The 26633-nt window shown below is 38.3% G+C and overlaps 3 protein-coding genes across 9 annotated transcripts in view; 1 reads left to right on the forward strand and 2 right to left on the reverse strand.

The window, feature by feature from the left end:
• Positions 1-787: 787 nt before the first annotated feature.
• Positions 788-5387, reverse strand: LOC140760583 (probable folate-biopterin transporter 2). Of its 4 annotated transcripts, XM_073097602.1 has the most exons (7): positions 4555-4666; positions 4443-4475; positions 2892-3012; positions 2296-2555; positions 2025-2120; positions 1776-1946; positions 788-1688 (listed from the first exon to the last, which is right to left on the reverse strand). In XM_073097602.1, the coding sequence occupies exons 3-7, from the start codon at positions 2995-2997 to the stop codon at positions 987-989; spliced, it is 1335 nt and encodes a 444-aa protein (XP_072953703.1). In that variant the 5' UTR covers positions 2998-3012; positions 4443-4475; positions 4555-4666; the 3' UTR covers positions 788-986. The 4 variants fall into 4 exon arrangements, with proteins under 4 accessions (XP_072953703.1, XP_072953704.1, XP_072953702.1 ...); XM_073097603.1 differs by lacking the exon at positions 2892-3012 and having other exon boundaries at positions 4555-4668; XM_073097601.1 differs by having other exon boundaries at positions 4443-4565.
• A 3548-nt stretch (positions 5388-8935) lies between these two features.
• LOC140760367 (uncharacterized) lies at positions 8936-11997 on the forward strand. The gene is made up of 5 exons (XM_073097298.1): positions 8936-9221; positions 9293-9388; positions 9467-9592; positions 11414-11453; positions 11531-11997. Exons 1-5 carry the CDS (start codon positions 8937-8939, stop codon positions 11596-11598), a joined length of 615 nt encoding a protein of 204 aa, XP_072953399.1. The 5' UTR covers position 8936; the 3' UTR covers positions 11599-11997.
• Positions 11998-12598: 601 nt separating this feature from the next.
• Positions 12599-26633, reverse strand: part of LOC140759977 (nudix hydrolase 3) — a 34928-nt gene continuing 20893 nt past the window's right edge. For 3 of the 4 annotated variants that reach the window (XM_073096725.1, XM_073096723.1, XM_073096724.1), the window contains exons 14-22: positions 26219-26296; positions 26053-26148; positions 23233-23339; positions 22939-23107; positions 22096-22179; positions 15114-15208; positions 14922-15012; positions 14685-14831; positions 12599-12806 (exon numbers count right to left, since the gene is read on the reverse strand). In XM_073096725.1, the coding sequence (XP_072952826.1) occupies positions 12732-12806; positions 14685-14831; positions 14922-15012; positions 15114-15208; positions 22096-22179; positions 22939-23107; positions 23233-23339; positions 26053-26148; positions 26219-26296 (942 nt within the window). In that variant the 3' untranslated portion in view covers positions 12599-12731. Of the gene's footprint in view, positions 12807-14684; positions 14832-14921; positions 15038-15113; positions 15209-22095; positions 22180-22938; positions 23108-23232; positions 23340-26052; positions 26149-26218; positions 26297-26633 lie in introns of those variants that run through there. The other variant, XM_073096726.1, reaches the window with a different exon arrangement.

Consider the following 26633-nt stretch of genomic DNA (forward strand, 5'->3'; position numbering starts at 1 on the left):
TGTATGGTGATTGATGATTTGATTGAGGGCTATCAAAGTGCTTTTATTAGGAAGCTGTTTATTTTGGATAGCATGGTGACAACTTAAGTAAACACATTCACAGAGTAAGGAAAAATAAAACTGAGAGGATAATAATAAGATGAGATGGGACTTCTTGGCTACTTTTAAATAAGATACAAGAGAACTACTTTGGCTACTCTTTTTAAAACACTTCTGTATGATGGTATAAGCTTTGGGATTGTTGGTGAGATTTACCTTGAAAATTTGATCCTTCTATGCTAGTGATCTCAAGTTTCAAAGTTCTCTTACAAAACTTGGCTTTAGTTATTTCACATAATGCTTGCTTCTCCAAGGAAAAAGTCTGAAAACTAGCTGTGTGACAGTAATCTGCTTGAGAATAACTTGTATTTCTCATGATCCTAATTCAGAACTACTGTCATAGAAGGTTCCATGATAGAATATCCTCAACCTGTGTAGATTTACACTAATCCTTTTTGTCAATTTATATTTCACATTCTAAACAGGTTAAGGAAAGAACTAGGAGCGGCAATTGGGTCAGATTTAGTGTGTTTAAATATAGACCCAAATAATTAAACAGATTAAAATCGGGTCAATGGTGAAGACTTGACCGACCCATTTATGATCTGAACCTAACTAGACTAAATTCAAACATATTTAGAAGTCGGGTTATCATGCTTGGTCAATTTTTACCATAACTCAGTATGTAAGAAAAAAATATAGAATATTCACTTACTCGTGCAACATGATATCCGAGTGAACTAAGGAATATCGCAACAGGAGCTTTTCCTCGTTCTTTTTGCACTCCAACTATCATATGAATACAATTAAAAGCTTTCTCTTCCTTTACATCATATAAGTGCGAGTGATCTCAATTGAAGTAAACAAAAAATCTGAATGAATCGGAACTACAAGCTCATGTAAGGTACTAACAATGTAAAATCAAAAGCAGTTTTTCTGCGGCATCATCAACTCTTGCCGACAAGTGACACCAGCTCGATATCATCTACTTCTGCTTCAAGATCTTTAGTATTGTCATTTTCTATGGGCATGCTAGCAAAACTAGTACTGGAATAATAACTTCTGTCGACAAGCGATGTTAATTCAATATCATCTTCTGCTCCAAGAGCTTCCGTACTATTATTTTCTGCAAGCATGCCAACAGGAAGAATAGTAGAACTCTGGTCACTTTTTGGAACCAGAAACAGCAGTGCTAGCGGCAACAATCTCATTATGTTTCGGAATAGAATAGCAGCCCAGAGATTATTGAATTCTGTTCGGGTGACTTTGAGCATATGAAGCAGCAGGCCACCACCCCAGGATGATGTAAGCAAGCCAACATTATCGATAGACATGAGTAAAGCAAAAAAAGTGCCTTCTATGCCAGAGGGGCAAAGCTTGGCGCTAAGCACTAGAAGTGGCATCCATTTGATACGACCAACCATTTGAGAAACTCCTTCGTCAATTACAGCAAAGAAATAGTCAGGCATCCCCAGTTTCAAGTTCAGACGGAGTACCAATATTAGATCAAGCATTCCAGATACACTTGAAAGCAACTGACTCCAGAAAAGCAAGTCACGAAAAGGATGCTCCTTCAGAATGTTTTGATAGAGTAAAACCCCAAGTAGGGAACCCACTGACCCAATAGAAAAGATAAATCCTATAGATCCCTGCATCAAAGGCAAATTTATAGGTTTGCAGGTAGAATTGTTGATTTTAGAGTATGGACATTCCAACAGCCAAAAGTTAAAAGGTACCTCAGAGAAAGATGGGCCTGCGGTTTTATCAGTGTACCAATAGAACATTCCTTCTTGAATGTTCAGACTCAAAGCAAGAGACATGTACATATAAACACAAGGCCTCCAGACTTCAGGGCACCTTAAAGTGGCCCACATAGTATGGCTTGCTTGCAGAAAGTTCTGGTATACCTGTCAGCAAAGATTCTTAGAAAGCATTAGTGCCAATATTCCACTCTTAGATTCAAATGCTAGCAAAGCTCATCTGACCTGCTTGTAAGCAAAATTTGGCACGTGAATCTCCTTTAGCAAGATTCCAACTGAAAACACCAGCACAGATGGGATACTTAACAAGCCAAGAACCCCCTTAAAACAAGAAAATAAATAGATGTGAAGAGGAAACACAGAACTCAATGGGGGCAGAATTTGAATTTGACCAAAGCATAGAAAATATATGTCTAATGACCTCTCTTCTTATATTTCTTATTACAGAAAATATTGATGCAAATTACAAGCTTGTGTCACAAATACAGCTCCTTACCTGGGAGCCAATTGCATGAACAAGAAGACCACTAATAGAAAATCCAATAAGGCCTCCAATAGACGAACTAAATCCGCATAAACTTTGCATGTCAGAAGCAAGGGAATGATGGGCAATGCTATTTTCTGCAACACAGGCATCTATAGTAACATCTGCTATTGCAACACCTGCACTTCCTGCAGTCATTGCCAGCAGTGCGAATACAACATGCAGCTTATCGTGAAGAGAGAGTGTGAGCATAGATATTGCTCCCAAAAGACCTGTATTTTGGTGCAGAGATGGAAACAGTTTAACTTCTATTATCTTCTCAAGAACAGGAGCTGGACCAGTTCGAGTGAAAACAGAAAGTAGTGCAAGAGAAAACATGAGATATCAAATTTAGACTGATGATGGCAAACTATTAAATTCATAACAAGATCTTTTTTTTTAAAAAAAAAACTGACAATATGCCTATAGGAATAGCATCTGCAGAAAGAGCAGAATTGTAAATTCACTTCCTTGCCATGATATAGAGCTTTGAGATGAATATTACCACCCCCAGCTCATGGAGCACATACAAAATTCATAAGGGTGCTAATGGTGCATGTGGCTCCTACCTATGTGAGGCCTGCAGAGAGAGAAGTATGCAATCTCAGCCTCATGTCTGAAGAGACTGTCTTCAAGACTTGAATCCGTACCCTCTTGGATGCAAGTTGATACCATCACACCAAATGACGCCTTCATATAAGAATATAATTAAAAATGAAAAAAAAGAACGAAAAATTCCTCAAATTTTGAAAAGTTACATTCTAAGTGTCACATGGCATCCAATTATGGTCAGAACTACTGACAGCCCTTCTTGCATGATAATAAGAATAGCATTAGTTTGTGCGAGAAGCTTCTAATGTTTCTTCTTTTGAGAATGCTAGCTATTTGCTGCATGGTGCTTCCTTTTAATAGGAATGATCTTAGACTAATGCATTTAATTCTGCAACTGTGCTTCCCTGCTAGTTGCATGTGCTAATATTTCTTCATTTTCAATTCAAAACTAGAAATGCAAATGCTATTCATTTTTTTATAAAACTTTCTTATGAGAAATTTAAGTCTCCTAGTGCATGAAAGTTTGTTTCCTAATTCTGTTGACACTTGATTTTTACAGTCCATAGTTCTATAAAAGACATTTTCTGAAAATCTGTGCTCTAGCTGGCATCTTTTTATTGGCCCAAAGCCTCAAATTGATACCAATAAGAATCATACAAGAGTAGAATGGTGGCAATACCCATCAATGCCCGTGAAGTACCATATAGTCTATTTATTCAGTATGCAAGTGCCCAGAGTCTATTATTCTATCTCCATAACTAGAATAACAAAATCACGATGCCACATGTAAATCCGGAGAAGGACAACTGCTTCTGATTATTGCCTTCAACGAAACTTTTCAAAATAGTCAACTATCTATCCACTCAGATACTGCAAATACAGGATCATCTAGTGCACTTTGTTCCAACATTAGTAGGGCAAGAGAAATAATATTATTGGACAGTCCAGCCTCTCATAGTTTTAAACAAAGAGGAAAATTATAGTTGAAATATCTGAACGAGGATCATTTTATCGATACATATGGCCACCCATTTCACTGTGTTCATTCTGTATATACTCATCGCTGTGAGGAGAACGTTTTGTTTTTTTGTCACAAGGGGACAAAAAAGAAAATTTTGCAATTGGCAGGATATGGAAGAGATCAATAATATAATATGCAATTCTGAGGAGATAAAAGAAGAAAGATGACTTAAATGATTGCAAGTGCATAGCAACCATTAGAAACCACTTTCTAAGAAATGTGCACTCATCAAACACTTAAAAGTCAGATGCTAGTAAGATCAACTAACAGAAAATTATGATTAAGATCCATATTGGATCAATCTGAAGGATCAAAGAGAGAAATATATCTTGTTAAGAGCAAACCATAAAATCTTGATATGGGTGCAATTTCATTGCTTCTTACAGTGAGAATTCTGACTACAAAAACTAAGGATATAGTGCGATAAAAGGAATGCACATAAATAGTCCAACAGACAACCAGCAAAACTCACAAAAATTAAATATTCCATTTGACAATATAAGAATATAATTAGCATAAGTGAAAACAAGAAATGTATGTGCCTTGCCTGCTAAAATGAAGTATGGCCGCCTGCGATACCCTGCCATTGGAAGAACATCAGTGAGGAGACCCCAGAGAGGTTTGATAATCCATGGAATAGAAGTGATTCCCTGATAAACCTGAGCTGCCGAAGGCTGCACCTTCTGAACATCCTTCCAGTAATAATCCGAAGCGACTCGATTGATACCACCACCCAAACCCTGGCTAATCCCATAAACTGTGACAACACCAAATACAAAACTCCAATGTAGCTCCCCTGCAAGCATCCTAAACCAACGCAAAGGGGACAAACTAGACTTCCCATTCTCCACGTTGAGAGCTTCAATAGCCCTTGGAGCCTCTTCGGTGAGCTTAACAGTCTCTTCCGAGCTCTCTTTATCCACAGAAATATTAGAAACTAATTGGGGTCCCATTTGAGACTACTTTCCAGATCTCCACAGATTACTTAAAATCTATGTATGAAAAAAGAGATCTGTCATTGTTGTTCTTGAAACTAACATTCACTTAACTGCCAAAATTTGCCAAAAATGTCAATACATAACTTGTTCTTCCCGAAAAGCTCAAGATCTCCCCCCAGGAAGTTGGATTTCCAACAAAACAAAGGAACCGTTAGATCCGAGGGCAACGGCAACACCGACAGAAAGGAAAAAGACCGGATTTTTCCTAAATGGGTCCTTTTAGTTTGATAAATAATCGTCAAAAGTCGTCTCGATTTGCATCAACACAGGAGTCTGCGATGAGTTTTCCAACACCCACCTATCCCGAAGAACACAAGACGACTGACAACCTAAAAAATAATGAACCAATAAGCACCATCAACGGTCAATAAGCCGCCGGAGACAAGAGCATGGGGTGATAGAAAGCAGAGGAATCCAAGTACTCGCGTCGGTCTATCGCCAAATTAGGAGGCAGAAGAGGCGAAGGGGTCTAAATTCCGGTCGAGGAGGAGAGAGAGAGAGAGAGCCGTTTAGTATAATCTTTTACATGAGAAAAAAAGAGGCTTAAGTATTAATTAAAATTTTAAAACACGTGGCGTGAACACATTGGACTCTTAGGTGGGGTCAACGACCTTATAATTCTCATTTTTGTATTAAGTTCCGTTAAGTTGCGTAAGCTAACATAAAAGAAATATGGATTATTTTCCGGTAATTCTTTGTCATTATTCTCCATTTAATTCTAAGTAGGTTTGTATTTTAATCGCAAAATTAATTTTATGTCATATTAAATTTAATTATTATTTTTTTATACTACTATACGATTAAATATTAGAATAACTTATATTGGTATTAGCCTTCTTCTTCTAGTATAAAAAATTAGAATAGTTATTCTAGAATTAATCTTATTAGCTTATATATAAAGCAAGTTGACAGTTAAGTTTGTCTATTAATTGCTTTTATTTTCAATGGTTTTACTTGATAACAAGCAAGCAAAACCTAGAATTGTATTAAATTTGGAAGTGAAAGCCTCTTTAAATACATTCTAATGTAGCTTGGCATTATTGCTCAATGAAGTGAATGAATAATTAAAAATGTGAGTTTCTCACCAAACTAGCCCACCAAAGTAGACTTAAAAATTTAAATACAAGACTATGTGTATTTAAAAATGTTAACCCATTTAACGGCTTTCAAATATAAGTCGTCGATTGGATCAATAACTTACAGAGAAATTTTAAGTCTGAAAGAAATATTTTTCTAAAATTTTTATATAACTTGTTAACCTAAAAAAATTCTCCAAAAGTTCGCAAATATTTTAGATGATTTGAAGCTTTTAAGACTTCCAAATATAAGTCGTCATTGGATCAATAACTCACATAAGAATTATAAGTCCGAAAGAAATATTTTTTTGAAATTTTTATATAACTCGTTAACCTAAAATAATTCCCTTAAACTTTGCAAATATAAGTCGTCGATTGGATCAATAACTTACAGAGAAATTTTAAGTCTGAAAGAAATATTTTTCTAAAATTTTTATATAACTCGTTAACCTAAAAAAATTCTCCAAAAGTTCACAAATATTTTAGATGATTTGAAGCTTTTAAGATTTCCAAATATAAGTCGTCATTGGATCAATAACTCACATAGGAATTATAAGTCCGAAAGAAATATTTTTTTGAAATTTTTATATAACTTGTTAACCTAAAAGAATTCCCTTAAACTTCGCAAATATTTTAGATGATTTGAAACTTTTATATAAATCATTGATCTACTTGTATTTCGAGACACTGCTGAGTTACTGGTTTTCAAATACAGATAGCTTTATATTTAAGTTTCGAAATGAATTAGATATGTAAAAAAATATTAGGGCTAACTTAAAATAGTCAAAAACTATCAAAATGTAGCCAAACTTTTGCTTTTGAGCTGGATTAACACTATAAATTCCATTAAAGCCAATGCTTGCCTATTAAACCTTAGCTGCTTGGCTCATTAGGCAAGCTTATCTTATCTTAAGATAACTTCCCAAGAAACTAAGCTCAAGTTAACTTCCAAATTACTCAAGAGATGTTTGCTTGTATATCCCTCACAAGCTGCTTATTTAATTGTATACCTCTCCAAATTTTGTATTAGCCTAAATAATCAAGCTTGAACTAATTATTATGACCATAATTTTCTTCTTGTTGTCATTAACAAAACTCAGTAAAAGTATTAATGGATTAAAAAATGGATACAAAATGCAGTTAAATTTATCTGAATCCTAAATATTTTTTAAATATAATTGTGTCTTCATAAATATCTTTACAAAGTGCTTTAATTAGAGTTTAGAGTAGAGGACAGTAACCAGTGTACAAGTGTTTGTTGCCTAGCATGAGAGAATGAGACCAAAGGACCTACTTGGCGAGGCAACTTCAGAGAAATTTAACTACGTACCTCATCCAATAGGTACTTTTCAATAAAGGGAGATGTAAGGATAATTTCATATCCAATAGGTACTTTTATTTCAATAAAGGAGATGTAAGGATAATTTCATATTTGACCTAATCTTGACCGTATTAAATAGATCGGTTAAATATATTTTACCTTCTTGTACTTTTGTGTAAAATAATTTTTTATACGTGAATAAGCGATTGATCAAATTAATCGTCTTTCAAATTTTTTTACCAAAATAGATTACCACCCAAATTTATTACCAAAATAATCTATTTTACTGTTGCTTTAACTAAAACGCCGACCTTATAAGCATTTTAAGTTTTTATCGAATTGTCTAGTTCAGCACTCTTATCTGATACTAAAATGCTAAATAATTTAGCGTTTTATTTATAGGAATTCGTTTAAGTTAGTATTTTAGCTCCTTAAGTTAAAACTTTTATTTTTATATAAAAAAGTTTATCTTTGCGGTGTTTCTACTATAGTAGTAAAACGCTTATGAGTTTAGTGGTTTTTAAGGACTACCGTGAAATAGATCCATTTTGATAACAAATTTGGAGGATAATCTATTTTAGTTATAAAGTTTAGATTAGAACTAGTTTGGTCAAAAACTCTCCATGAACTTATTTATTTTGTATTATAAGTGCTTTCTTAGTTCATTTATAATATATAATGTCCATTTTTTTTTACTTTAAGAAATTATTATTAATTTGAACAAAAATTATTTTACCCCTTAGAAATATATATATCAATAAGCCATCATGAACTTATCCAAATACATTTGTTGAACAAATTACAGTTTAGTCAAAAGTTCAATAAACATAGTGATATAAAACATGATGATAAAACGGGTTTAACCCTAAATATAAGAGTGTGAGAATTATCTCATGCATTTTAGTAGTTAGATATAGATCTGATCAAATGGCCCAGCCCGCTCATACTCGACCCAGTTTGGATCAGGTTAAGCCCGGTCCGGCCCGAACTTGAACTACCTATGGGTGGCACAGGCTAGCCCTTTGCTCGCCCAATCCGGCTCGCTCGGCCTGCCCGTTTAACTTGCAACTAGGCCTGCCCATTCTGCTATGATAAGTTGCCTATTCCACTACAATAGCTCGCTCGTTTTGCTACGGTGAAAACCAACAAAAATTTTGGTACCGTACCATTTTACATTATTTTTAAGCATACCTTTAAAATTTTTTAATAGATGATTATTATTTTTTAAATGGAGGAATAGAAATATTTAAAAAAAAAAAGCTAATGATATTATTTTTTTCTAAAAATAGCTAAAAATTGAGTTGAGCCGAATGATTGGTGGGCCGGCGATAGCCCAATCCATAATGAATGTATATTCCTATAATTTTTTTAATCCCACATTAAACATTTAGTAATCTATATATCAATATATAAGTATGCCTCTATAAAAGATAACTAAAATATCTTTATATATAAGTTCATTAAACTCGACCCAATAAAATATAATACTTTTAATTATTACCTATATGTTAGAGCAATTATACTTAAGTCAAATATCTAATGGGCTAATAGTCTGTTGGCTGAGTGATTAATGGGTCGAGCCCTGGACAACTATTGAAGCTTGATTGGCTCATAAAACCCCACGGGAACCTAGCCCGGCCGGGGCGATGATAGCATTCTACGTGCCATCCGTCCCCAATTCAGAATTGCAACATCTACCTCCAAAACCCATTTTGAAACATTTGGGAACGCGGGAAATGGGAAAAATAAAGCACCCAAATCAAGGAGAGAGGCAGAGAAGAGAGAGAGAGATGGCCGACCGGCGGCAGCAACAGCACCACCACCACCCGGGCATTGACGACGTCATGACGGTGCTAACGAAAGCGAGCCGCGACCTCGCCGTCGTCCAACGCCACCTCGACCAAGAATTCCACCGCTCGTATCCCGATCACGTATCTTCTATTCCCGATCCTCTCCGATAAGCCCACTTTTCCACATCTCATCTACTTATATCCATCCCCAGGTCAATCCGTGCAAGCTTGTCTCCCGGATCAAGAAGATCCAGGAAGAGGTCGTCTCGCTCAAGGATCTGTGCCGCGAACTCCTCGCCGAGAAGCAGGTATTCTAGTAATTATTGTATGATTTCTTCTTTTTTCTATTAATTGGACTAAAAAACTGATATTTTTTGACTTGTTAGGATCTGATCGACAAGGCAAGGGCGAGTTTGGTTGGGCAGAGGAGTTCGCTGCAGCGACTGCTCGCATCTTCCGGTTTGCCCCTTATGAGCGAATCCGATGAGATGGCGTACACAAACTTGAATCAGGTTATACTCCCTTTTCTTTTGTTGTTTCTTATTTTGTAAGCTCTCTAAATTTCCTTAACGTGAGGTATATTATTTGGTAGGGAATTTTAGTTATATAAGATTCTTTTATAAAAAATTAAGCATATCATATTGCCAGGAAGTTGTTATGGATTGATCTATCCTGTTAGATAGTAGCAATTTCTCATTGTATACGTACGGTGAAATCATGATAGTAAAATCTGATGTTCTGGCATAGTCTTTTCTATCCTACTACCATCTGAACTCCTAATTCTTATTCCATCTTGTGCTAATGACTACAGAATGATGAACACTATTTCAATTCGAAGTAAGGACTCCAGTCTTCTGCATGGACTTATAGAAAATTTTAATAACTTAATACTATGGTGGATGTTCAAAACTTAGTAATAGTAAAGTTTGAGTGAGAAAATTCATAATCATGTTAAATTTGAATATCTTAATTCATTCCTTTTTGAAAAGAGAAGTTCTGAAGTCATGTTCTAGCATAAGGTGTTTTTGGTCCGTAAAACCATATCTGATTATCAAAATCTCACCATAAGATTTGTAACATTTTGCGCTTTAACAGAATTAGGGCTTTGGCTGTATTAAGTCAAAGTGTGATGATGCTCCTGTCTCTGACAGATGAATATAAAGAGTTTCCTTAATTTATACAAATTTATGCATTATGTTAAAAGGGGGTCTAATGGTGGCAATTTACATTTATGATTTCCTCCATCTAGAATTGAACAAGGATGATATAGTTTCAACATATTTCTCTTTTGGTGTCATGCTATGCTTGGTGACACTGTCCTTCCAATTTGATGCCATGACTTGAGATGTCTAGGAAATCTGCAAATCAAACTTAGTATTCTAATTGGTCTTATCTATTGGTGATGGTGATTTTCTATGACTTCAATTATAGATACCTACAAGTAAAGATTTGTTTTCAGGAACTTAGGAATGCAAAAGGAGGAAGCTCCTACCAATAGATAGAAGGAAAAAAAAAGCTTCTATTCTAAGAATGGAAGTCTTTAACAGTTAGAGGGAGGGATTTCATGCTCGATAATTGTTGTTAATCATGTTTTGCAGCAATCTTAGTTCTTAGAAGCAGCCAGGTGAAAGATGCTACCAATTAAATTGAAAATACGTTGAGTGGGTTTGAGTTTATCCCTTGAAACTATCCTTACTGCTTTCCCACTTATGGTTCTCACTTTGAGAAAGAGCATAGGTGGTACAACAATAGTGTCTAGGAAAGGAATCTCCAAATTTGTTACCAGAAGTGCAGCTAGTGATTTACCTTTCCAAAAATATACTACCTCATTGACCACTGAATTCTTTGTTGAATCAAAGATTGTTCATCTCTGATCATGCCTGTTGAAACACGGCCATCTCTTGTAGATCTTGAACTTCTAGAGAGGGAAATTGGAAGACAGTACTCTTCCTTTCTAGGCCAACTTGCATTGAGAATCTTGTGATTTGGGAGGGAAGAACGATGTTTTCAAGAAAGTGATTGATATTAAAAATTCACTACATTGCTGTTACAGAATTACTAGAAGGCCTTTCTCCCTTTCTTTTCCCCTGGTACTCTAGGTGCAGATCCTAGACTCTCTGGAGGGCAACAAAAATTTAACCCTGCATGAGCTTTTGATAGAAACATGATTTGCAATAGCAATTTTGTAACAGTGGCTGCAGGACATGCAAATCTCCATGTCCTTTTTTTCCCTCAAAATGCTGAATCAAATACTATTTGTTTCTAGGCAAGGATTTTTCCTAAATCATATTTTGATGAGATCTTAATATCCAGCGCCATTTGCATCCTGGCAGGTTCTTGATGAGTGGACTGTTCAATTGAGGGCAAAGACAGGTAAGAGCACGGCAGCTATTTTTTTTTACTTACAAAATTATTGTTCGAGAAGACTCAGAAGTTTAATCTTTCTCTAGGGGAGGAGAAAGACACGGGTGAGGATATAAATGAGATGCTATTCTCAGCAATAGTTCAGAACAACTGAACTACAGCAAGGCCTACAAGGAAATGGAGCCTATCTAGTAATTTCCTGTGTGGACCTGGCTGAACAAGGAGAACGGTGGACATTGCAACTGCTTTATTATTAATCATTCCTCCGCTTTAGCCATCTCTTATATTGGTTGATATCTGAATCTTGGCAAAGGTGCAACTTTTTTGTTTCACTGCATTGCTGACAGCAGTGAATAGGAGGAGATTATTCCAAACAAATCCTCCGTTCGAAGAAAAATCTGTTTGTTTTGGTGCAGCCTGCATGCAATGTGATTTATTAAAACCTCAATGCTAGAACTCATGGCTAAACAAAATCACTGTAGGGCTATTTGGTTGAGAACTTTTTTAGATGCTGGATTAATAGATGCAGCATCTAATTCAAAAATTATTACTTAGTTTGGTGCACTAAATTTGAAAACTAGTATTTTAAAAAACTAAATAGATTCAAATATAGTCTTTTGATATTTATTTAGATTAAATGGATGTCAACTTGACCTATCTTTCTCCTTTTATTCTGATCATAGTTGAAGTCCAATCTATCTCCCTCTCATTTTGATTCTAATCTAACTCTAACTCATCTCCTTCCTGTCATTTTGATCCCAACTTAATCTCAATCTCAACCCATCTCTCTCTTCTTCTCTAATTTTCATCTTCAACTTTAACTCATCTTTCCTCTCATTTCTTATATTCTTCTCTAATTAAACATACACCAATGATGGATTAACTGCGTGTATATCTTATATCCTCTCAAACAGATAGGGTTGTCAAGATTATTACTCTTTTCTATTAAGATAGAAAATGTGGATACGGCAACGAATTGCTATTTCTAACTGCTGATCCAAAAGAAGTGAGCAATACATTATTCCTCCAGCATTGCCTTCCAACCTACTAAACAGATTTTTTTTACTTCAGAGAACATGTTGATGCACTTTATTTCAAAATGTAATGTCCATTCAGATGTAATTTCCGAGACCAATTGGATCTAGTCAAGAAAAAAGAAGAAGCATGAGAACGCATAGTAGTATAGTTTAAGTATCTTGGAAAAAGTTCCAATAAGATTTCTTTAATTTTAATCTGAGTACACCAAATTACTATCCTGTTTCAATTAAAATGGATGCTCCCAATTCTTCAAGCTTCTCTCGTCAATGTCTTCTCCAATATTCTATCCGCCACTTCAAATATGGGAGCTATGTCAACAGGTACCTGAAAATAGATGAAACATATAAGCCGCGAGGGATCATTCAAAGATTGCAAATAAAATATCATGTTAACTTTAAAATACTTTGTATCTCAAACATAATGATAAAGACAGCCTAAGGGAGGTCAGATGTCCATGTATGTGGCTTACCTGGGTTCTTCATTTAGGGGGCCCACACACATCGTATAGTCATGCTACACAACAAATGGAGAAATGGCTTAACCAATATTGGAGTTGTTGTATATTTGACTTCAACAAATATTCAACAGCATCACTCATCTAACTCAACGCCCCCATTAGTGAAAATATAACACTTGAGACTCTTCTCTGATCATCGTGTCTAATTCTCTATGTACCTCGGCAAACTTCCTTGCTATAGACCTATGTATCCAAGATGACGAAGTTCTCCCTACTAATGTTGACCACAGCTAATGGCTACTAATACGTGAGTGTTAAACTTCCTTTGGATTCTAAATGTCTTCAGCCTGACCCCAAATAGTTGGTACTGAATGTTAATTGTTGTTGTCATTGTTGTTCTTGGATTCTCAATGTCTCCATAATAATATTTGAACTTTATATAGTTTCACGATGCCATAAGCAAATAAGATACACCATGAAACTGATATTGCGTATGATTCTAAAATGGAAATATTCTATTTGACTATAACTTGATTGGATCTAAAACTTGCTGAAACTTAAGAAAGTACTTCATATTAGAAGGTTGTAAGACAGCAAATTTAACAGTGTGTTGCCAATTTGTTTCTTGTTCCATATCTAAAAACCTTCTATTTTTCATGTCTCACACTGTCCTGTTTGACCCTTTAAACCTCCTCATATACAGGTTTCATGACTTCATCCCTCTCAAGAGTCCTTTTCATTATTCTGTTCATACATTCCTAAAGTTCTTGTTTAATATGACTGAATAATCCTATTTGAATGTTTCCTATGCAGCTGATATATGCATAGTTAGTAATTCAACACAAATGATTTTAATCACCTTATTTGGTTCCTATTTTGATTACCTTTTCTATCCTATTTGGTTCCATGTACACATCTAAAAGCTTCCTTTACATTAATCTCCTCTTATGACAGTTCCTGTGCAGCTTATATATCAAGTTAGTAATTCAACATGAATGGTTTTAAATTTTAGTTACATCTCAAAAGGTATTTCTTCAACTCCATAAACTTTCATTAACTTGATTTTCTATTACTTAATGCATTTCTTACTTTCAACTGTCGAGTACTGCAAGTGATATAATTATAGGCAAAATAATTATGATTGCTTTTTTTCTAAATGGAAACTACATAAATAAGTCAAGTGCAAATCCTGGAACTTATGAGTACAGATGTCAGCATGAAGTCGGTTGGGCTAGGTTCAACCAGACTCAGGCCTATACAGACCCTAGTCAGTTCAACTTGCAGCAAATCAGCTCAGATATCTCTTGAACAATTTCAAGGTATCACCTTTTGACATCAAACTGATCCATTCCCATAATTTTACTAATAACTAGAAGCAAGGTAAACTTAGAATTGCTAAATTTCCAATATATTAAGATGATCTAATTCTCCTAGGCAACATAAATTAGTTTGAAACATATTAGTTACCCTCGAGAGGCGGCCCTTATAAAGCAAAAGCATCACTAAATTAAGTTCTCTGACATCCTTTTGCTCCCTAAGATATCCTTATAAAATAATTCACACTAGTAGATCATATAATTTCCAAATAGACTGATGAAAGCTAAACTTCTATGCTAGTGAAAATTTTGACACATTTGAGAACTAAAAGATCCAGCAAAATTTTTCATATGTAAGTGCAACTAAACATTTGAAAATCGCTACGTTTCCTATAGGAATGTATTCATCATAGATAACTGGAGAATGACCTGAACTTTTTCTAGGTTTCCCAAAGCAATCTGTAATGGCTGAGTCATGTTAGCATAGCCATCAAGAATTGACAGTGCGGCAGCTTTGTCACCCTTTGCCTGTATTGTCAAGATTTCTCTACTAAGGCTTTCAACAGCGCTTTCAACCTTCAAAAGGAAAATATTTGCATGCTTTGTTATGTTTAATATCACAGTAGATATGTAACTATAATAAAAGAGCAATTGTATTAAATTTACCTTCGTAAAATCAACTGAAAATGTCCCATCAGAATGCAAAAGAAAGGCTTTCTTTTCATATAACCAATTAAATTGCAATGCTTGCCCCTTTCTGTTTTCAATTAGTGGAAGTATATCTGTAAGTCCATGTTAATTAATATGTGCTAAAAACAACATTAAATTCCTTTAGGTCATATTGGAACACAGCTTTACCCATGGGCTTCTTCCAGTCCAAAACGAATGGAACGAAAGCAACCCGCCAAGAAAGAAACATACATAGATCTCAGTAAGCTCTTTGGAAGTAACCCCTGATAAGACAAAGGAGAAGATGTTAGCATGTTAATGACTTAATTTTTGGTAACAAGCCCACGCAAAAGTGAATGCTCTCTTGTACACGCATATTTCTGCATGTGCACATATAGATAAGTATCTGTACATATTTATGAATGTTTAGCCAGATTAAATCCTTGTTGATGGAATTACTCTTTTCAATTGCAACACTTACCAATAACAGACAGTATTTAAGCTAATAAATGTGGTTAGTGAACTAATATCCTGGAAAGAAACCAATGATGGATGGTTCAAGTTAAAAGAAACTGCATATTGACAAGTATATGTCATTTGTAATAAATGGAGCAATAGACTACACATACAGCTGTCTGCTGAAAGGGCTTTAGGGACTATCATATTCTACGGATTGACAGCCATAGGAGTTTATTCAAAGTGAAAAAGCTAAAAAATAGAAATATACTGTTTTCCCTCTTCCTCTCCATCAGCTTTGGATCCTTCTCTTCATCTTTTTCCTGGTAACATGCACCCAAAAAAAAAAAAAAAAATCTAACTGCAATCCTACAAGTTCCTACTAGTTTGTCATCATAATAATTGTGTAACCCTCATAGTAACAATTTTCCATTATGTAAACAGACAATATGTAAATGAGATTCTATCGTGGTTGGTGGTGGGAAAGGTGGGTGATGGGCTAAGGTGAAGATGTGCGGTTTGGTGTGGGTTGAGGATGGAGGGAGGTGGGGAGTTGTGTGAGATGTAGATGGGGAAGGTTGCGGCAGAGAATGAAGATGAGATTCTCGGTGTGATGGGTTTGGAGTGGGTTGAAGGGGGTGGTGGAGTACAGTGTGATTTGGGCTAAAATGGCTTCGGGTGAGCCGAGGGTGAGGGAGAGATAGAGTGAGCTGAGGTGAGGGAGAAGAGATAGGGAGTGGCGAAGATAGAGTGGCTAGAGGGGGGGATGGCACAGCCAGTGGCCTCACTATGGGCGCCACCAACTGAGAACGGAATTTAGAGAGAGAGAGAGAGGGGGGAGGGGGGGAAATTAGGGTAATTCTCATTCCTGCCTTTGGGGTGCTCACCGCATCCCATATAATGGCTACTCAAGCTTACATGACTTGCTCTCCAAGTAAACCCTAGACTAGACTCAACTGACAAGTAGGAATATGACTCGACTAGACCAGCCAAATCTGAGCTCGTTCACAACAATTCACCACGCTTCAGCCACCTTGTCCTCAAGATGTGAAGTCAAGAAAGCGCTTAGCTATATCGGACTCAAGCTCCCATATAGCGTCATCGAAGTGTCGACCCAACCACTCCACCAGAACCTCCATCTGGAGTCTCCCGTCTCTTCTCGTCGCCTCTTGGCCAAAATCCTCACCGGCTCCACTGGGTGTGTCTCCTCTACTGAGTCAGGTATGTCCACGTATATGATCTGATGTGCCTTGACTTGAGCCTTTAAGACTGAAATATGGAACACCAGATAAATGCATGATCCCCTATCGTGAACTCTTGCTCACAATGCTTATGATTGTAGATTTGCTTCATGTGATTCTGTGCCTCCGACATGTGGGTATTCAGCCTCCTTAAGGTGGCATCTCTATTCGTCAGCTCGAGGTCCATCTCCATCCGTGCTTAAGATGCTAGGGGATCATAGGTTTGTAAAGTCTGTGGTGGTCTTCCGTACACTGCCTTAAAGGGGGTTATCTAGATGCTTGTGGAAAGGCAATGTTGTTGTAGGATCATTTTGCCCAAGGCAGATAATTGAGCTACTTCCTGGGGCGCTCTCCCACAAAGCAGTAAAAGTACTGCTCGATGCCCCGAATCACCATCTCAGTTTGACCGTCAATCTACGGATGGTAGGCCAAACCAAGGCCTAACTAGGTCGTTTGCAGCGTGAAGTACTCCATCAAAAAGTCATTGATGAAGACCCGATCTCTACCTGAGACTATTGAATGTGGCATGCCATGGAGTTTGCTGACATCGTGCACAAACACCTTAGCTACGGTCTTCACTAAAAATGTGTGTGTCAGGGCTGAGAAATGGACATACTTGCTCAGCTTGTCTACCACCACAAATATAACAGAGCACCCCCACACTACTGGTAGCCTCTCGATGAAATCCATGAAGATGTCCTCCCAAACCCGTTTTGAAATCAGTAAAGGTTGTAGTAATCCTACTGGCCTGAGGGAATCAGCTTTTTCCTGCTGGCACATCTCGCACGCCCTCACGTACTCTATCACCTCCTTAATCCCGGTAGGTCCTCAGTGTGCCTCTAGAGTGGAGTGGAAGTGGTCCATAAGTTGAGTGTGTATCTCATCGTTTGTGGGCATCTAAGCGCTCCCTCTGTCCAACAGTAGTCCGTCACGGCTCTCAAGCTCGGGATGGATCGCTGGGTCGTCTACCAGCTCCTGCATCAACCTCAATATCTCAAGGTTAGTTGTACCTATTCTCCGAAGGTCCCTAAGAAATGGAAAACTCAGTATCGATATGGCCGCCAACTCCGCTGGTGCGGGCTGCTAGGATAGTGCATTCACCACTATTCTCTGCCCCTTTCTTGTACTGTAGCTAGTAATCATACTCTAATAGTTTGATGACCCATCTCTATTGTGTCGGATAACTCATGAAGAAGGCTTCGGTGATCTATCCAAATCACATACTGTTGACCAATCAGATAGGGTCGTCATTTGGTCATTGCATGCAGAATGACGAGCATCTCGCGCTTGTAAGTGGATAGCTGTTGTGACCTCCTAGACAAGGCCTTGCTGGGATAAGCTATAGGCTTCGCCTTCTATGTAAGGACGACGCTGATCCTCGCCCAGGGTTACACTTAACCACGAACTGCTGTGTGAAATCTAGCAATGCTAGTATAGGGGCTGTGGTCATGGCGGCCTTCAGCTCCTCGAAGGTGTCGGTCAATCCACTTGAAGGTGTCCTTAGCAATGAGGTGAGCAGGGCTGCTATCTTGCTGTATCTTACCACGAATCAGCGATAGTAGCTCATCAGGCCAAGGAAGTTGTGTAACTCTCAGACGATCCTTGGTCGCGTCTAGTCGACCATGCAAGCAACCTTACCCGATCAGTTGCCACCCCCTAGGCTGAAATGACGTGGCCAAGGTACTCCATCGAGCGCTCTCCCTATAGACACTTTCTCTGCTTCACCTTCATGGAATGCTCGACTAACAGGTTCATCACGGCTTGCAAGTGCTCCATGTGTCTGACCAGTTTCTGCTCTATACAAGAATGTGACCAAAGAACACTAACACATACCGCCAAAAGAGTGGTCGAAATATGTCATTTATTAGAACTTGGTATGTTGTCAGCGCGTTTGTCAACCCAAACAGAATCAAAACTCATAGTGCCCGTCATGAGTCCGAAATGTTGTCTTATGAACATCTTCTGTCCGAACTCGAATCTGATGGTACCTTGTGCGGAGATCAAGCTTGCTGAAGTAGGATACCTTCGTCAGCTCGTCCAGCAGCTACTCAGATAACCGATATGGGGTATCGGTCTTTGATGGTGATGGCGTTCAGTGCATACAAAAATGCTAACTCTCATCCTTCTTCCTCACCAGTAAGATCGGCAAAAAATACACGCTCTAACTCTGCTGGATGATGCCTTGCTCCAACATCTCAGTAATCAACCTCTCAGTAACCAGCCTTGAGATCTCTTTCTGCATATGTAGGTACCAATAGGGCCAAACATTGGTCAATTCAACCCCTGGCACAATCTTAATCTTGTGGTCAGCCCGCCTAGCAGGGGGTAGCCCCTTTGGGGCCTCAAACAGTCCAGAGAAGACAGTCAATAACTGAACCAAATCAGCAGGTTTCCCTAAGCTTGGAGCAGGCTCAAGTATAGTCAGGGTCAGCTGTAGGAAATAGAAAAGCTCTCCGACGCCCAGCACACCAATCAATGGCTACAACGTGGAATGCGGTTGAGTCTGGGTCCAATCTCACAACACGTCTGTCCCTCTGAAAGGTGAGCCGCATGTGTGAGAAGTCGAACATGACCGAGCCAAGACTCTGAAGCCACTAGGTGCCCAAGACCACGTTTGACCCTTAGAGTGCCAAGGGATACAAGTCCACTATGAAGTTGTGGTCCTATACCCTCAAGGTACCCCGCAACATATGCTCTCAGCTCGAAGCTTCGTGCCATCCCCAATGGTCACCTCAAAGCCGATGGTAAGCTCGACCTCCAACTCAATCCTCCACACGAGCCGCTCATCCAAGAAGTTATTCGCACTCCCGGTGTCAATGAGTGTGTGTACGTTGTGCTTCTTGACCATCCCGTCTACTCATAGGGTCTTCGAAGGTGCTCGTCCTTGAGTAAGCATGCATGGAGATCTCGGTGGGAACATCCTCATCGAGGCCCTCGTCCACGGCCTCTACCATATCATCGACAGCCACGTCATCCTCCATCACCTTCTCATCTGTATCATCATGGCCTTCGATCAGCATCACACTCCCGGTGGCGCAACGGTAGTCCAGAGTAAACCTCTCGTCGCACCGAAAACACAACCCCTTGGCCCGTCACTCCTCTACCTATGCAGGCGTAAGAATGCAGACTATGGGTTGTGCCCCTCCTCCAGGACCCATGGCTGGTCTAGGTGCTATCCTCATGCTCAAGAGAAGAGTAGCCCTCAGAACAGCTATTGAACTCGTCGGCCACACTCGGTGCACGTAGTGTAATCCTGCTGTCCCAGCTAGTCCATGAAGTCTTCAAGGCACTTCTTAAGGCCGTGTGCTTTTGCTCCATCCGCGTGGCGTCCTCAAAGGCCTCGCTCAAGATCCGAGGCCGTATGAAAAGAACGTCGGCCTTGACCTTCTCCCATAACCCACAGATGAATGTGCTGATCAACAGCTGTCGCGACCAAAGAGGTTGGCACTGGATACTCACACGCTCAAACCCTCTTGGTATGCAGCTACAAATGTTCGCTAAATTGATTTGGAGTGTAGCGTGATAGTCCTCAAAGCCTGAGGTCACAAACAACCTCAAGAGCCCCTCGATTAACTTAGTCCACAACCCGAATAGTTGGTGGGCGTTCATCGACTGGTACCAATGGAGGATAGATCCCTCTAAATAGAAGCTCGCCAATAACACCTTGACATCTTCTGTTGTACCCTAGTACACAAAAAATTACTCAACTCGAAAAATCCAATCTAATGGGTTACCTTCTTGAAACTTTGGAAAGTCAAGCCGCGTTGTGCCCCCGCGAATGCCATTGTTGCGGTTAGGGTCATACTCCACTTCCGGTCGAATCATGGGTGGGTGAAGGATTTGCACCTCTGGATCACATTGCCTCCAATCATCCCTATCGCAACGCAACCCAAAGTCCTCTTGGTTCAACTAAGGGGTTGCTGCCGTGATGTCTTTGCTTTCTTGATTCCAACCGCGTCTGTAACCCACTCCTCCATCCGGTCTATAGATAGCTTGCAGAGGAATCCTAAGATCCAGTGGAGGAGGTGGAGTCCCCCTCAGCCTCATAGTAGCAGTCCAAGGGAAGGCGGCCTGAGGTGGTAGACCGGTTTATGCCTTGTGCGCTCGCTTGCGAGGGGGCCGTGGGTTGGCCTGGCGGTGAGGTCATGAAAGGGAGTCTCAGGCCGTGGGGTTGTGGCTATAGTGGTTCACCGTAGCCGGCGACCACCCATGTTGGCGTCAGCTTTAGCAAGAAGCCCTCTAGGCTGAGCAACGGCAGCTACAGGCTCGACTCCTCTAAGCCGTGGGTAGTTAGACCAAATGGTTGTTGGCCCCTCGTGCTAATTGGGTAAAAGAGGAGAGGACCGGCGGAAGGAGGGGCCATCGATGCTACCGCTGGTGACAGCGGCGATTCCGACTGCCAAGGTGGTCCCTGCAAGTGGCTGTCGAGCACTAAGGACCTCAAATCCGTCCTCAACCCCTTCATTTCTTCTTGGGTCTTTCCTGTAGCTCAAGGTGCCGTTGGAGAAGAAGGTCGCAAGTGGTAGTTCGTGCTGACGGGACTCCGTCGGAACAACAACGCTGGTGGCGGTTGGAGGTTCTTCCCCCACCGGCGCCTCTGCAGCAGCTCTTCTATTCGCCTTAGCTCACATGGTGGTCATGGCTGAGGAAGGACGGGCTCTGATACCACTGTCATGGTCGGTAGTGGGAAAGGTCGGTGATGAGCTAAGGTGAAGGTGTATGGTCTGCCGTGGGTTTGAGGATGGAGGGAGATAGGGAGTTGTGTGAGCTGTAGATGGGGAAGGTTGCAGTGAAGATTGAAGATGAGGCTCTCGGTGTAATGGGTTTGGAGTGGGTTGAAGGGGGAGGTGGAGTGCGGTCTGATTTGGGTCAAAATGGGCTCAAGTGAGCTGAGGGTGAGAGAGATAGAGTGAGCTGAGGTGAGGGAGAAGGAGAGATAGGTAGTGAGAAAGACAAAGTAGCTAGAGAGGGGGATGGCTCAGCTGGTGGCCTCGGTATGGGTGCTGCCAGCTGAGAAGGAGATTTGAGAAAGAGAGAGAGAGAGTGGGAGGAATCTAGGGTAGTTCTCATTCCTGCCTTTGGAGTGCTCACCACATCCCATATATAGTGGCTACCTAAGCTTAGGTGATTCACCCTCTAAGTAAACCTAGACTAGAATCAACCTACAAGTGGGTACACGACTGAACTAGACCAACCAGATCTGAGCCGGTTCACAACAGATTCAGGTACTAGGCTTAAACTATTGCTAAAAAGTAGTTCAACCTATAATTTGTAGCATTTCCTTGCAAGGCAAAGCATGTTATTTTGTAAAAAGACTATCAGGATCATCCTAAGAATATGTCCACAGAGGAGCTCAGCTTTAACAACAAAGCACATGAAGAAAAAAATATAACTTGTATTTAGGGTGCATATATCATATCTATTTCTTTGATAAAGTACAAGAAGTGAAAAGTTGGTGGATGAAAGTAATTGACCTGGTCAATAAGAAATTTTAGTGCCCAAAGGCCAACAATATCAGCTTTTGCCTCCTCTAGTGATGAATGAAGTTCTTGGAGTTCCTTTACATGCAAAAAACAGTCATCCAATCAGCTTAAATTGATGAAGATCAAAGACAAATAGATATGAACTGAAGACTTGAAAGATTATCATGGTGTCTAAATCAACAATAGAGACATTAGAATAATTATCATATCTACTTTCTACCACCGTGATTTTTATGAGACGGTCTTTGATTACATAGGAATAGATACACTAACTGAGTAATTTTCTTATATAAGTTGCGACTAGTACCTTTCCCCCTTGATCCAAGGGCCACAAAATTGAAAGAAAAGGACTACAGATTACAGAATACTTCAAACCATTCTCTTTAGTATTATGAAATTAATATAACCAAGGAAAATAAGCAATTAATTGAGGACAAGATGGATACTGTTGTCATAGCATCCTAAATTTGTTGAAACCATAACTTTCAATGGTCAACTAGTATGGTGTATCAAAATCAGATCACAGCATTATAACGGGCAATTCAGTGATTGCCATTATTGCCTATCAAATATTGACAAGTGGCCCCACAAATAGACATGCATTATTCATGCCTAATGTTGTAAGGACTTCACAGCATCATAATAGAAAAGTTATCTTGTATTCATCTTTTTACAATGTGAGTGTTGAACAATCTGAAATATCCATTATTAAATATGAAGATGCAGAATAAGCAAGGACTTTAATAAATGTAACGGCAGATATCATTGCGACATATTGCACATTTCAGCGTGTAAGTAGTCCAATAGACAGAGATCTGATGTCTGTTTTAGTACCAATCTAACAGTTGAATGTTGACCACTTGGAAGGACTATAGCATGGGGTCCAATCCCATGGCAACACTCATGGCAAATTGTGTGGGTGTAATAAGACTCAAAGTCAACGTATTCTTTCTGCTCCTCTGTAATGCAGACATTAGCTATTGGCAGTAGAATATGCTTGAACCTGGAATAATGAAGTCAAAATTATCAACATATGTCATCCCACATAACAGAAGTACAAGTCAATTCTCAAATTTGACAGAATAATCTTTGCAAATTAAGTGAATGGAAGAAATATGGAAGACATACTTGGCTTCTGAGACATTCTTGAGCAAGACCATTGATGTTCCACGCTCATTTACTATGCGTTCATCATTTGGCAAATTAAAAGCAATAGTTTGGGGACCTTTCACATCCTGATATACCAGTCTTAATTTTAGCCACTGTTGAGCTGAGTCACCCTCAACACTGCTAGAAGATGTAAACCAAGCTATGTACAAACTGAAGAACTAGACTTCCCTAACTGTATTACATTCAAGAGTCACAACAATAATCACAAACCACAAGATATCAAAGAGCATGTTTCCATATGCCGCAAGTAAGATGTATGTAACAGATTCAAAAAGGACTAATTTGGAGTTCACTGTCAAATGAAGGACTATAATGTAAAGATCTCTTGGTCATTCTGGGTATTGTGTACGTCTTTGGAGTTATAGACATACATAACTATTAAAATAAAGTGTGAAAAAAGAATCTCTACTATGAAGCAAGAAAAGTCTGGAACTATGCCAAGTGCTAAAAGTTTGACACAGCATACCTAAATCACAAAAAACATATCTTTAAAATTGAGGATGGTGTTATTTACCATAGGGAAAGAAAATCAAGTAAGAAGGGAAAGAGTAAGAAGTAAACGGAAGAACAAAGTGGCCAGAACTAATAGACTGCAGAAGGTAGATGCAGGCATGCAGCTTTGCATGATAAAACACAATTCTGGAGCTGCATATAAGGTTGAAGACTGCCTCATAAGAAGGTTGATGAGAAATCTAAGAACCAATTACTATGCAAAGTGCAAACACCTTTAGCACTCAAACTGCAATATGATTGGAAAAAACATATACAAAACTCAGATAATCTTTCAGAACATCCTATTTAATTGATGAGCTCATGGCATTGATCCTGAATTCCGGATAAACCCAAAGTTAATAATCCTTTAATGACACTGCTTCTTCCTAAGAATAATCACAAAAGAATCGAATCGTATCTGTCCATCCCAGTTTAGAAGGCACATAATAACTCAATCAGCATTATGAAATAAGAATGAATAGTTTTCAGTTTCTGCTACTGAATGGCCAATAAAATAACCCAGACAATGGAATGACAAAAGGACTACCTAATGGAACACACTGATAGAAGAGAGGACAAAACAAATGAAACTATTTAAAAAAGAGAAACTTGTGCAATAGATATAAGAGAAGATGAAAGAACATATTAATTACTAAAAAAGATTATTTGAGACTAATGCAGAGAGCTATCACCTAATGTAGTAAATACTAAATAGGTGTCCGCTGATTATACCATTCACTATTAAAGAACATGTTGACCCCAACGAGAATATACGAAAGTACAAGAATACCTATACAAACATTGTGAAGTACTGGAATCGTCAAACAATGAAGTACTCTCAGATATTATGAAAAGTTATTAGTATATTTCTGCAAACGTTCAAGAACAGAAGCTTGATAATGATGAGCTTTCAACTGGATTAGTATGGTAGGTAACTTGATATGATCATATTGGCATTACATTATGGAAACATGTTTAATAAATCAAAACTGAATAAGATTATACTAAACATAACTTATCTGACATATTGAATTATCATAATTGTTAATGAGTAATAACTTCTATCTATAATCTCCTCATCATGATGCTGCAATATACCAATGTTGTTTGATGATGTAAGAAGATATTAAGTGACATGTTAATCCATTGATGAGGATTTTTCAGTACCAGAATACCTTAGTAAACATTGTTAAACACTTGAATTATCAAATACTGAAGCACTTACAGATAGTATGGAACATCATCAGTATCTTTCCATAAATGTTCTAAGATAGAGTCTTGGTTATGATGGCCTTTCAAGTGGAAGAGTTTGGTTGATATGATCATATTGGCATTATAGCTACAGAAACATGTTTAGTAGGAGATCATTAAAAGAACAAAATTGATTATACTAAAGATCGCTAATCCACAGATATTGATTTCTCATATGCTTTTATCTTCTATGTTAATAACTGCTATCCATAATCCCCTCTTCCAACATATTTCATTTATTTTTCCTATTGGGAACAATTCTTCCATTATAATTTTGCTTCCCTCCACAATAATTCTAAGGGCCTTTTCGCAAGTAAACACCTACATCTTGGATTTATTGCAAAAAACCTCCTTCCTTTTAGATATTTGACAAATTGACACTCCTATTATGGGGACATTTGAGGAAAAAGACACCTCCATACTTGTACAGTCAACATAGTCTATATTTCTTTGGCGATGATGCCCTTCAGGACTTTTATTAGCAAGGCAAGAAAGGGGAGAAAGACAAAAGGTATTTTGTCAAAAAAATAGAATATGCTTGGAATATTCTTATGAGCTAACTATAGGTGATTATTTGCAAATATATACAAAGAAGGAGTTGATTCGTAAATTTGAGAAAAGGCAGGTGTTCTTTGCAACAAGGTTAAAATGTAGGTGGTAATTTGCAACATAAAAAAAACTCCCAAATTTTAATAGTAATTATTACTCATAAACAGAGATGTCGACATGGATATGGTGAATAAATTCAGATCCATTTATTTGTTCATCATAAATAGACTTGGAACTTGGAAGGAAAATTAGCAAATTTTCTCCAAGTTAGCATCCAATTCTGTCCATGATTACCAGAAAAAGAAAAGAACTGTATGGATTTGAAATAGAAAATAGAATTGCAAGAATTAAGAAGCAAATATAACAAGGGTGGCCGTTAATTGTTATACATGAAGTCACGAATGCCCATGAAGTATGGCCAGGTGTTGTATACATGGACCTGAAAACTTACTGTGAAAAACTGAAATTGAGAAATGTAAAACTCACCCCTGCATTGTAAAGAAGCTGAATAACACGGATTGGAGCAGCAACAACAGTCTCTGATTTGTACATATTGTCCAGTGGGAGGTTACGTTCCAAATCCTAATTTAGTAACATCATCATGAGAGAAAACATTGTAGAAAGTCCCAAACATGAGGAAATATAAAAATACCTGTAGGTGGTCCCCAAAAAGTTTAACTTGAGAAGTTGCTTTGTCATCTCGTATTCCAATAAATGCCTCAAATGTTGCCTTTATAATATTTAATGAAACAGATAAGGACCACTCCACATCCAGAAAATAAATAACTAGCATATAAAAAAGTGAAAAATACTTTAGCTTGATTCTAACAATGAAAAAGACATACAACATGTCAGCGGAAAATTTAAAATTTGGCATGCATCAGAAACAACGAAAAAGTAACAAAATAACAAAATAAGTGGAGGCACAAAATTAGCATCACAATATTAATCAGCTAAAGCAAAATGATATTTCTAGTATTGAATCTAATGGTAGTATCATGGATTGTCATGCCAATTGACGCAATTTGCACAAGCCAATATGTAACATGCTGAGTCTACTGACCAAT

The sequence above is a fragment of the Typha angustifolia genome, chromosome 5 (assembly GCF_048772165.1).
Source record: "Typha angustifolia cultivar Huaian chromosome 5, ASM4877216v1, whole genome shotgun sequence".
Taxonomy (NCBI): domain Eukaryota; kingdom Viridiplantae; phylum Streptophyta; class Magnoliopsida; order Poales; family Typhaceae; genus Typha; species Typha angustifolia.